Source organism: Pinus tabuliformis, chromosome 4_1 (assembly GCF_031772625.1).
Source record: "Pinus tabuliformis cultivar Carrire ecotype Pingquan chromosome 4_1, CPIR1, whole genome shotgun sequence".
NCBI lineage: Eukaryota > Viridiplantae > Streptophyta > Pinopsida > Pinales > Pinaceae > Pinus > Pinus tabuliformis.
In genome coordinates, this window is record NC_142303.1 from 195,028,256 (window position 1) to 195,041,339 (window position 13,084).

The 13,084-nt window shown below is 39.1% G+C and overlaps 1 protein-coding gene across 1 annotated transcript in view; it reads right to left on the reverse strand.

The window, feature by feature from the left end:
- The window catches only part of LOC149174890 (kinetochore protein), a 210,134-nt gene that overhangs the window by 57,159 nt on the left and 139,891 nt on the right, over positions 1–13,084 (reverse strand). Inside the window, exons 7-11 of the mRNA XM_089421002.1 lie at positions 2,093–2,313; positions 1,868–2,008; positions 1,472–1,608; positions 1,211–1,308; positions 933–1,024 (exon numbers count right to left, since the gene is read on the reverse strand). Of these exons, the coding sequence (XP_089277128.1) occupies positions 933–1,024; positions 1,211–1,308; positions 1,472–1,608; positions 1,868–2,008; positions 2,093–2,313 (689 nt within the window). The remainder of the gene's footprint in view (positions 1–932; positions 1,025–1,210; positions 1,309–1,471; positions 1,609–1,867; positions 2,009–2,092; positions 2,314–13,084) is intronic.

Sequence of the window (13,084 nt, forward strand, 5' to 3'; positions counted from 1 at the left end):
ACTAGGCTAAAGAGCACCTCTAGGTGCAAAAATCAGTTTAAGCATAAAAATTTATGCCAATAGCATAGTGAAGAGCTCCAGGACCATATGTATGATTGAATCAAATTCACTCAAAACACCATTGCATTAAAGATTGAACACATGCAAAAATTGGACATCCACAGCATTAGGAATGCTTTATAACAGGAGAGAAAATGACATAAATGCACCATAGGCATCTTTGACAATTTTTGAGGATTGATAAATAATTATTAAGGCATTCATTGTGCCAAGAGGCGCTCTCTAGCCCAGTATGGAGGAGATGTTTTAATGTCCTGTTGTGTTATTGTTATTGTTATGTCATATTATATATATTTTTTGACTCGGTCAAATTACATAAAATTAAAATTACAATAAAATAAAATAAAATTAATAATTAAAATAAATTGAGAAAAAATAGTCAATTTACAGTTGGTTGTTTTAGGGCTCTTTTTCCAATGGTATTCTTGTGTATATATATATATATATATATATATATATATATATATATATATATATATATATATATATATATATATCCATCCTAACTCGAGATCTATCAAGCACTGAGAGGGACTAAATCTCTTTTCACTCGAAAATAAGTCTGCACCTCAAGAGATTTGATCCTTCTAAGAGCTTCGTAGATCCAGAGTTAAGATGGATCTAGGCCATTATTCACTATTTACATGTTACAACCCTACTAATATCAAATACACACTTGGAATGGCACAACCTTGTCCTTGCGAACCAAAATTACTTTCTTGATTTCTTTTTCTTTTTTTCCTTTTTTTGTAAAATCAAATACCAACAATTGGCTTTTGTGCTGTATACAGTTATTTTATTTTGAGAATTCAGTGCAAAAGAAATTCCTTCTAATAATTGTTCATATGCAAAAGCACAGTTGAAACCCTTACCTTGGCTGTCCTTTCCACGATACACTTACATATGGTGAGTTTTGCTTCAAAGCTTTTCGTTATTATCCGTACATCCATGCATTTTATTTCATCTGAGAAGCATCGGAACTACAATTTCTTAAATTGAGAGGATACAAGTCGTGGCATATTCGAAGCCTTTTATTGTTGACTTCCAGCAGAATCATCCTTGTTAGCATGTTACATCTCATATTCACATCAATAGCTATGAATAAGACTCACTAAAAAACTTCTGAAAAGACTCATAACAATAATGTTACCCTGTTTTTTTCCTCCTAAATGTAAGCTATTCATAAATTGCAAGCGTTGTTGTTTCTCTTGCTGTAGCACTTCTTGCAGACGATTGAAAAATCCAATCCTGGAGAAATTTTGAAACAAACTTTATCAGCAAACGAACTGTTAGAAATAGAAATGCTTAATAACTGACCACAAATGAAAGATTCTTGACATCCAGTGGAAGTACCTGATAAGTGAAAGTACAAGCATGAAACACACGAACAGTCACAAGATAAGGTGCTTACTGGGATCCTTTACACCCAATAAAGAAATTATTGTTTTCAGCATCTGGAGCTGCACTTAAGGCTTCTCGAAAGCGATCTGTCATTGTCTGTGCCTTACCCATTGGGCAAGGTGGTATTACACCCAAGCCCATACTCTCCTGTAAAAGGAAAGCTGATGTTTTAATCCAGTTAACTCATGACTACAGATAGCATCTATTTCTAAAATTTAGTAATTTACTCATGGACCTTTGCAAAAATGTCTGGTGAAACTTCTGAATATGGAAGATTCTTGCATCGTGTCCATTAGAGATTAGAGTAGTTTTTGAATATGTATTTACATGGAAATATAGAGCCTATCTACAATGTGTGTTTAGCCATTACAGAAAAGATTCTGCCTTTTAGGATCAGGGCACTTACATGATCCCTTTCTGCCTCACCATTGTCAAAGGAATAGAGAATATCATCACTAGCTGATGTTAATCTATTAGAGGACAAAGATAAAGACTTTTTCCCACTGGTGACCATCCTTCTGTCTGTCCTTTTATGGATGCCTTTTGACTGTCAATATCCAAGATAAATATCGATAAACATTTCACTTAAAAATGACAATAATCTATTAGAATAAAATGAAAAGAACCAAACCTTGTAGGACGAATTTGGAGGCAAAAGCTCTTGTACCCTCTCCACCATGGGAAGTTGTTTACTCTCCTGTGCTGAAATATCTGATTTAATGAGTGCATCAAAACGCTGTGCCAAGGATACCTTCCCACTACCATCATCAACTGGACTTGAAGTCCCTTTTCCAAAGGATGACGACTTCACTGGACGTATAGAAAACTTGAATCTCTGTTTTGCTGGATTACCTGCAGATAAAAATTAATTTAATATTTAATGGATTAAAAATATATAGCTGAGCAACAAATGCATATAGCTTTTGATCACTAAGCGGAATCCAAACACAAATATTTATATTCCAAATACAAGTCATGAAGAGAAGATGCTTTCTTAGACTTGCTTTCCTGTAGCGTCTTCTGTAGATTTTCCAAACCGTTGGTGAGTGCAGTCCTATGCTTCTTTATTAAATAAATCAGATCTTGAATTTATTCAATAAAAAGAAATACAAATATTGGAGCATGAATCAATCACACAGAGGGCTGGAAAATTAGTGGAAGCACAGAACACAAAACACAAATCTTTCCTTCGAATCAGCTTATCATTAATGACTCAAAACTTACAAGGACACCTCAAAAACAAGATTTTTTTCCAGCTCAACAACTGTACAACAGGTCTGAGAAACATGTGGTATGACTCTGTCCATACGACTGTACAGACTGTCCGTATGACTATACAGAATTTACTGCGCAGATAGAACTGCAACCTGCAATCACTGCTGGGATGCTCTTCCCACTGCTGCCATTTCTCCTTTCCTTGGCCTCTTTCTTCACCTTCTAACAAAACTGTCTCCATGAAGAATCAATGTCTTTTTCCTCTAACTTGCCCTGCCTGTCAAGATTCATGGGAAGGTGGGAGTAGATTATTATTACATTGCCAAACTTAACGACGAACTTTGGCCACAACCGGTCAAATTGAGTCATATCACCCATTTCCTTGATACTTGACATTGTATCATATGCATGTTAGGATAGGGTGCATTGCATGCTGATTTTCTCATTAGAACTAACATCATATGATATTATCATGATAGACTAGCTGCACATAGAATAAAATTCTATTTTCTTGTTGGTTTATGGCCTAATACTAAGCATGGGTGATCATAAGACACCACAAAAACATGTTTCCTGTGCGTTTCGTCTTTGATATGTGCAGGTAACAGGTCTGCGGTGGCAAGAGATTGTTGGTGTTCTCATGACCTCTTGTTCAAGTACATTCGTGCACTCTTCTAAGAACACATTTCCTAGTTGGAGCCAAATGTTACCCACCATTTGTGGGTAGTATCCATAGGAGAAATTTGTTCTCCTAGATGGCCATCAACTAACAACCAGCAACCCCTTCCATCCCCCAAATAGTTCGTTGTGCCACTATCTCCGCCACCTGAGCCAACCATATGGTCCCTAGCCCATCTGTTACGATCGTCTATTTGAAGGTGGGCCTCCCGACCCCGAAGGTACAACTTTTCATTAGTATAGTTGAGTAATTGTGTTTACTTATCATGGACACTTTTGGACATGGATTGGTGGGGGGATTCGGGGAAAAGAGTGGGCTAGGTTTGTACTCTTATCTCCTTTGCCCGATTTGGTGGTTCGCCTTGTATCCTAGTCTCATGGGATTTCCTTTGCTGGCTATTAGATTTAGGGTTGGCCCCACATGGGATCACTCCCCTCAGCTCATTTTAACCCCATTTATCACTTTTCCTATCCGGGTCCACATTTGTCCACTAGGTCCACAAAGGGTTAGCCTCCCCCTCCCCTTGCCCACACCTTGGGTCAGGTTGAGAACGATGCCTCGAAGGTTGATGCAACTGAAAAGAAAAGAAAAAACATAATTTAGCCACTCTTGACAGGAAATGTCCCACAAAATGCAAAATATGTTCGGGACATACAAATTTAGTATGTGGGAAAAAGCCAAACATAAGCTCTACCCCTCATGGCCATCACCCTAGTTCCTATGGGCCCTAGATGAGCCCCCTCCACATTTAGGAACCCAAGATTGCCCCACCCCTGGTGGGCAATGAACTGCCCCACCTTAAAGGGGGTATCTATAGTTGTATCCTACACATCATGCCCTCATCCCTTAGAGCCCCAAATAGTTATGAAGAAAAATCAATCAAAGGCAAAAGGCATATAAACAAGGGTGGAAAAACAAAGGTTGGGGTAATTCATATACCACGATTTTTCCCTCCTACACTCTTATACCCAAGTGTGGCCTTCCCCTATTATAGCTACCCTTGTACCATGGCATGTGGCTTGGAAACTTCCCCTAGTCCCCACTTTATTCCATCACTGTATCACATGCCACCTACCACTTAATGGATGTACCATGGACATGTCACCCCCTTTAAAGGTTGAAACCACCTAATAGGTTCCTTGGTTAACCACCTTATTGAGCTTGGAGACACTTGTACATGCCAAAGCCCGCTATGGAAGGGCATGCCACCATGAAGTGCCCATTTGATTCCGTGATTTGTATACTCTTTTACTTGATTACTCTAATGATTTGTTGTGCTGGAGGGCAAGGGGACGCATTGGAACTTATGCATGATTGCAGGTGGGTCTCCATTTGGGGTTTGGTCTCCCTATATGAGGTCCAAGCCCTCCAGAGGGTCCAATTGGCACTCGTAGGGTGAGCGTTGAGAGCCATTGGCCTCCACCATAGCAGAAAGCACTTCATGGAGCCCCAACACCATTCATCGATTGCTCGTGTTCCACCTTTTGGATGAGGATAATACACCTGGATCATCATGCCTAGCTGGCTTCACACTTGTACCATACACTTGGCAGATGTTCTAAAGCTTGTATGAGGATGTGTCTCGCCATGGGAGACAAAGAGAGGGCTTATATCATCATTCTAGCCCTTACAAATGGTATATGGGCATTATCGATCCACTTGGAGACCCATGAGGATGTCATTGTGCCCCCACACTCACTTGAGGGCACCCCAGTTGATTTGCTTGGATAACAAGGGGCCACCCCTTGATCACTATGTTGGAGCCTATTCTTTCACCTTGGCACACTTTGGACTCCACTAGACCTTCTCAATGGCCCAACGACTCATCATGTTTATTATTTTTCCCTCTTGAGAGGCTTAACTTTTTATTTTTAGCTATCTTAGTGGGCTTGTCACCAAGGAATGTTATTGTTGCACATTATTTTAACCTAATTATGCAAATCAAACTCTTTAGGAAGGATATAAATAGCTGATAGGCTCATTCATTCCTCTCATCATCATTTGGATTGGATTAGTATCTCTTGAGAGATTTTTGCACTTGTTTCTGGGATAAATTTTTGGAGTTTCTTCATGCACTATGTTGTTTGGATTTTCACTATTGTCTTTGGAGCTTCTTTCTAATGCGAAGTTGATGAACGGATATATTCTCTCTCATGTAAGTGAAATTTTAATATTATTCTTGTTATCTTACTTGTCTAACGCATGGTATTATTATCATTATTGTTGTATAGGTTAAAGTAATGCGAAATTCTTCTAGAAACCTTGAATAAGTGATTTAGTGCATGCGTTGCTCTTTGAAGGAGTGCTTGAATGTTCCTAGACACACCTCATAGGTTGAAAGACCTCAAAACTTCATCTCCTTTGCAAATTTGAAGTATGAAACCCTAATAACCTAGTTGTTGCACTTGGAAAGGCTAGCGAAGGTCAATTAGAGCTCCTTAGCATGAGAAAATCCTCGATCTAGGTGTATCTCGACTCCATTAAGCCCAGGAATCAAGGTATTGATCCTCACGTCCCTTTGGTTGTCAAAATTACCCTTCTTTTCTTCACCTCTTCCAATTCTAGGCCTAACCCTAGAAGGTCTCCTAGGGCATAAAGCAAAGTCTTTTCTAGCTATCCAAAACCCTTGAATTTTGGTCCACTATTGCATTGGGGTTTTCTCAAGAGGTCCTCCAAGTTTGAGGCAAATCCAACAGTAGAATCTTGAGATATAGCAAACCCTAGCCATAAGACAATCTCTCTCCCTAGGGTGAATTAGGTTAGTGTCCTCACTTGGGTCATTACATTTGTATTTCACAAGAAAAATTGTCCTTTGATCCTATTCTCCTCCCTAAACAGGTCAAGCCCCTGTAGTGTTGATCACCTGTATATCCTTGACCTAGTTTGGATCCACTTGGGTTCTTTGTTGTCCCATAACTTTGTAACTCACATTCCCCAAGGGTCACATAGAAGCCATTTCTCCTTAGGGATCCTTAGGTCTAGAATACATCTTGTCAAGGGAAATTCTCCAAACCTAGGTTTAACTATCCCCTTAGCACTTCCTAGAGAGTCGACCACCTTACTTCTAAAGCAAGTAAGCCATCTAATTGAGTCTCTCTTGTGAATAGACTTTAGGAATCACCCCTTATTCCATTATTGATCTATCCATCCTCGTGATTCCTCTCATACCAAGTATCCTCCCATCAGTGAATGTTTATAAAGAGCAAGGAGCTTTAACTGAGGTTGCTGAGAAATCGAGGGGCATCAAATTAAGTGATTTCTCTTACTTTGATAACTTCTTGTGATGTATTTTTACTTAGCTTGATTAGCTTCTTCTTTCACTTAATTAGTATTAGTGTTCTCTATCATCAAACAACTACCAAACAATAAAACCAATGAGACAATAGGACACAAGATGTAAGCTATCACCCAAAGGCCAAAACCTCTCCTCTTGAGAGGAAAACCCACATGAACTCTTCTCTTCTTATAGACCTTCAATTGAAGAATTCCAAGACCTATGACCCTTAACTAAGGCTCCTCCAAGACCAAGTCAAAACCTTTCCTTGATAAGATTCTCTTCCTCCAAGTCAACACTGGTCAAACTTGCTTCACAACTTCATAATTCGACCCTTCTTCAGAATTTTGGATTGTTGTTGCAGGACTACAATTTCGGCCTCTTTACAGAAAGCCTAGTTCACACGTGTGGTTAGAATATGGATGAATTTGCCTCTTCTCTACTTCGCTTGACTTGCCTTCTCTTCCTTGTCAATTCGGCTTGCAAATTAGGCTTTTTGTCACTGAAATCCCGGCTCCTGCAACTTGGTCTTTACTGCAGCAAGGTGATGCCCTAACCTTCGCATGTGTGTAGGAATATAGCCCAAAATAGAACCAGAAATTTTGTTTTCTTCTTCTTGTTTTATCTCCCCTTCCTCGTTCTTCTTTAGGTCTCCTTCTTGCCTTGATCAAGCTTCTTTGTTGTTGGATGGATGCTCACTTGAATGAGACTGAGTGCTCCTATGTATAAGCTTCCTTAAGTCCTCAAATAGGCCTACTTGTCCTTCTAGATAGGTCGGCTTGCAGTTTTTATGGCCGACTTGTTTTTTGCACAATGACGAGGTCTTGGAGGGTCTTTGACTCTAGTTTGACTCAAATAAAATTTTCATTTAGAATATTTAACATGCCCAAATGGGTTTTTCATACATGACAATGACTCAATTGACTTGTAAGCCCAATGACAAGCTCTAGAAGCACTCACTAGGTGCTTGACCTAAAAATAAATTTCTCTTGCGCATGAAACCCATGCCTCAAGAATGACAATAATAATTTTTTTTCTCTTTACATTAAATACATAAAATCATGATTACATATGTCATTATGAAGACCAAACCTAGTTACATATTTCAACACTCCCTCTTAACTAGGTAGGTATTCATAATCCATACAAGGTACTTGGACGTTCTCAAACTGAAGAATTCTAAGAAGAGTTGTCAGATTGGTAAGCCACCTCATAAGCTACTTTCTTAGCTTATGCTAGAGCATCTCATCATACCAACCAACATTGTCACGACTCACATAGCAAGGCCTTGACTAACAACTCTATCTCTACATAAGATCAGAGCACAATGCTTGCGAGACCAATGACTAATAGACACCATCATCATTGTCTCTCAAGGCACATATCCCACCCAGGTGTGTTCACAGGGTGTGTCCTTTTAGGACAATTCCTATCTTGGAATAACACATCCTCAAGGAATTTCCTCTTCGACTACTCTTATCTTGGATGCCCTACCTCATCCTCAAAGAGTATCAGAATCAATCTCAAATGCTTACCCAATCCTCCATTCTTTCTTCACAATATGAAGACAAGAATGATGTGTTTATCTCTGCTCATGTCCTTCACATGGACTTACAGTTGTTAGTCCTGGTCTAGTGCATGACACATGAAGTAGAGAACCATATTTATCACTCCCTCTTAAACAGGGAGGACCAACTGTCAACACATTTCTATAAAAGGAATACATCAAGCTCCCTCTTAACTAGGGACATGTTTCCAACAGCAACTCTTTGGTGGAGATCATGGTACTATCAGCTACTTGTAAGGCTCCTCCTTTCGATGTCATGAACTTCATCTTCATTATTATGGAGCCTTCATCTTCTAGTTCTTCTTTGTAGGGCATCAGCCATCCATCACTTTTCTTCAATGAACCATAGGGTTGAACCATCAGTGATGTCATCCTTCTTTTTATCGAAAAGTGATCTTCCAGTCCACATCTGGTTTTTCTTCACATAGTCCACATTTGGTTTTTCTTCATCTTCTAGTTCTTCTTTGTAGGGCATCAGCCATCCATCACTTTTCTTCAATGAACCATAGGGTTGAACCATCAGTGATGTCATCCTTCTTTTTATCGAAAAGTGATCTTCCAGTCCACATCTGGTTTTTCTTCACATAGTTCCCTTTTCCATGTAATGTTTTCTTTCAAAATCTTCCATCCATTCTCATGAGTACTAGTTGTAGGTGACATCTACAACTCTCTTCCGGTAGCCCTATTTAAACCCACAGATGTTGTTCAAAAATCAAAAATGAACATCAAATCAAGGTTACCTTTAACGATGGCCTTTCATCATGACATATGCTTCTTGTGATATCAACATCTTGCATATTCATAAACACATATCCAAGATTTTCAATGTCAAGGGTCTCCTTTCTTTACAGACTTTATCAGAGTCTTCATACCTTCTCCATGGAGATGTCCTAGCCAATTCTTTTAGTCATCAGACGTTGATCACTTCTTCTTATCTCATGTGACCATAGTTGCATTTCTTATGAACTCCTCTTCCTTTCTCCACATATTGTTCCTAGGAACTTCTATACACAATTCCTTCATCTTGTCAACCACCTCATATTCCATATGAGAACATATTATGTTGATTTCATCTTATTAATACGTAAACTTCATGAATCAAGAAGAGATTCTCCTTTTTCCATCATGCTCATATATTAACAATAATATGACTTATAACACAACTCTATAATGAGTAACATTTACATTAGAAGGATTGAAATTGTAAATTTTATTTAACAACCTGATAAGTACAAAGTATTTAATATGTATATTTGAGTGTAGAATCTCTTTTCTCAATAATTTAGTATTTAGTCCCTTTTCATTTAATTAAATATTTTTCCTACTAAGTATACTAGTGCGAGGCATGCAATGTGTGCATATGTAGCTATCATATGCATACATCGTATGTATGCTAATACTCTTTTGCTTATAGATCGAAATGGGTCATTACAGAAGCCACCCAATGTTGTGCAGCTGCAGATGTGGTGTGGTCGATAGGCCCAACCGTTTCACGACCTCTACTGAAATGAGGTTCTTTTGGCTCCCATATTCAACAATGGATTGTAATGGCGAACCCTTCACCAACATCTATGAGTGGAAGAGACGCTCCACCTCCTTTAGATCTTTGGGCTCATTCTTCTAGATCTTGGTGGTGGCAACAGTGGCGTTGGGCTCCACATCAATAATCTGCTTCCCTTTGTCATTCCTCCTGTTGGGTTCTGACTCAGAGTCGGAACATGCATTTGATTCTGAAGCCTTCAACTCAGCCACCAGCCATTGCTTGGCCTAACACTCACTTTTGTTGTGAGTGGGTCTCTTATGGAACTCACACCACTTTCCCATGTCCTTCTCTGACTTCGTGGTGGTGCTCTTTTCTTGATTCTTCGACAATTTGTCTTGGGTCACCCCGCCTTGGCTTTGTCCTTGGTTCTACGATTTGGGGGCGCCTTTCCCTTGCTTTGTGCTCACAGATCCAAAGTCTCGCTTTTTTTGTTTAAGCTTTTGCTCAATCTTGACAGCATATCAATATGTCGTGTCGAGCGACGAGATGTCCAGGAACTCCATCTCATCCTGAATGTACCTGTGTAGCCAGCTGTGGTACTTGAGTACCAAATGTTTCTCAGAATCCTTGATACCCAACTTCGTGCGAAGGGTATGAAAAACATTGGTAAACTCCGACACATCTTGGTCCCTTCCCTGTTGCAGTGTGGTCCACTTTATGTATTTATCCTCATAGCTCCCAACATGGTAGTACTGCTCCTTGATGGCGTCCCGGAACGAATCCTAGGTGGGTGCGGCCGAAAATAGTGAGGTTGTACTTTCATCCTTCTACTCGTAGTAGGTTTTCCACCAGTCCTTGACATGGGGGGCGGCTTTGAGAAGGGCAAAAGTAATCTTTTCCAGCTGGAAAAATCATGAACAAAAAAATATCCTTCTAGCAGATTTAACCATTTATCTATGGCATTCGCATCTATCTGACCCTCAAATATGCGAATGTCAAAGTTAACTTGTATCCTAAAGCGTGTGGTGCTTCTGGAGTAGTTGTTGGAAGTAGATGCATAGCCCCTGGATAACCGCTAAAAGGATTTGGGCAAAGTTGTCCATCATCGCATTCCTTTGTCGCTTGAGGGCTTCTTCGAGCAAGATTTTCATAGGATCTCCTGCCCCCTTGTCTTTATTTTCTTCCGCCATTGGAGGTCGTTGGGATTTGAGAGGATGGTCTTGCAAAGGTTCGACCAGTTCAAGCCCTAACTCCTTATATCCCGACCTCGTTGGGGACATGTAAAGAAAAACAGAGAAAGAGCAAACCGCTCTGATACCACTGATCCGAATTGAAACAGGAATGCAACAAATTACAAATATAACCATAAATATAGAGATGCAGCAGAAATAACACTTCATTTCATTAATATCAGATACTGAAATATGCTTACAAACATAATGGAAATAAGACTAGCTTGGGCGATAGTAGCTTATCTCTGAAAGAGATGTGGTGTCTACATGCCTTTGAACTGTGTTACAATGAGGCTCGAAGGCCTATTTATTATTAAGAAACAATGGAAAATCCCAAACATCCAAAACCCTAACCCTATGAAATGAAGCGCCAAAACTATAGGCCCTGTTTGAGTAAATTGGTACATCAATTTACCGGGGTCATAACTTTGGCATACGATCTCCGTTTGACGCGCACAATACCTCGTTAGAAAGATTTATCCAAGGACTACAACTTCCGACCAGCCAACACTGTTTGACGCCCCTTGTTGGCCCCATTTTCCAGAAAAATATCGTTTAGAGCCTCAAAACTGCTTCGGAAGTTCAAGACTTGAAATACTGCCAAAAATAGTAAATTGTGCTACAATTAAGGAAACTGAAAAACTGAAAGAGATAATGGTGGGGGTTACAGTAGAATAGGCAGGTGGCCACCAACATCCACCTGGATCAAGGACCTTGATTATCCTCTTCTTGCAAATGCTCTTTCCTAATAATGATGATGTATGACGATTCTTTCTATCATGCTAAATGACTTTCTTCATATATGCTACTTATGTTTTCAATGAGGTTACCAAGAGCTACTTCCTTTCTATGATGTGTTAGGTCCCTATCCTACTAGTGTAACCCCTTATTGTTATTAGTGCAACCCCTTTATTCTATTATTGTACCCATATAATCCCCATGTTGTTATTATTATGCCCCATAGAAGCCCACTATTGTTATTGTTGTGCCCCTACAATATTATTGTTATGTAGGCTCTGATTGTATTGGGACCCCTTAGACTCCTATATATAGAAAGGAGGTCTTGTCATTTGTATCATCCAAGAATTGTTCATTTGTGTAATGTAAAGGAGGTTACTCCCTCGAAAAAAATTGATTTCTAAGTCATTGATCTATCTTTTCTATCTTTTTGAGTTGGATTCATAACATTTGCTATCATAACTTTGGATTCTAGGGTTTCGCTACTCCAAACAGGTCATCGTGGCCTTTTTGCTATAATGTTTTCTCCACGAAGTTTCAAAAGCTAAAAAAAAAAAACCCATTTGAGCCGAAATCTTTCTGAACCTCAAGTCCGAATTTCAGATTTGTCTCGTTATATTTTCAGAGATATGATCTGGGGAAGTTAAGGTTTTTGCAAGCTCCATAATTCCATCTCAAACCAGTCATCGTGGCATTTTCGCTATAATGTTCTTCTGTGAAGGTTCAAACTCTGGAATTAAAACCCATTTGACAATAAATCTTGGTGAAGTTAGGGCCCGTATTTCAGATCTTGTTTCGTTATATTTTCATAGATACGGTCCAAGACATTTAGGGTTTCTGCAAGCTAGTGAATTACATCCCAAACAGGTGACCTTGGGAAAATCATCATAACTTTCTCTCTGAGCATCAGATTGAAATTTTGTAAGAAGTTACGAAAAGAGGACAGATTGTAGTTTGTTGTGTATCGGTCTTAAGTCCTAAGGTCAAAACAGTGACATGTGGAACTTCGTACAAGTTTGCTCTACTAAAAAAGTATATAATCAAGTCATCTTGGGATACTGGGCATAACTCTTTCTTGGAGAATCCAATTTCAATTAGACTGGTGACATTGGAAAGAAGACACAGAGGGCTACCGCAAGTCGCAATTTCAGAATTTGGAGATTTAAAACTACAAAGTTACATTCATTTTAAGATCGAGCTCCTAAAAAAAAGAAAAAGAGATATGAGGAAGTTTGATGGCAAGGATCCGATAACATGGATACTACAAATGGAGCAATATTTTGATCTACATGATGTGCAACTGTTTGAAAAGGTCTGTATTGCATCTTTATATTTAGAACCAAATCAGTTTGTATGATATAGAGGGCTTTGTTCTCATAAAGCACTTGTCACCTGGTCAATTTTCATGAAGGAAATGATAGCGCATTATGAGGAG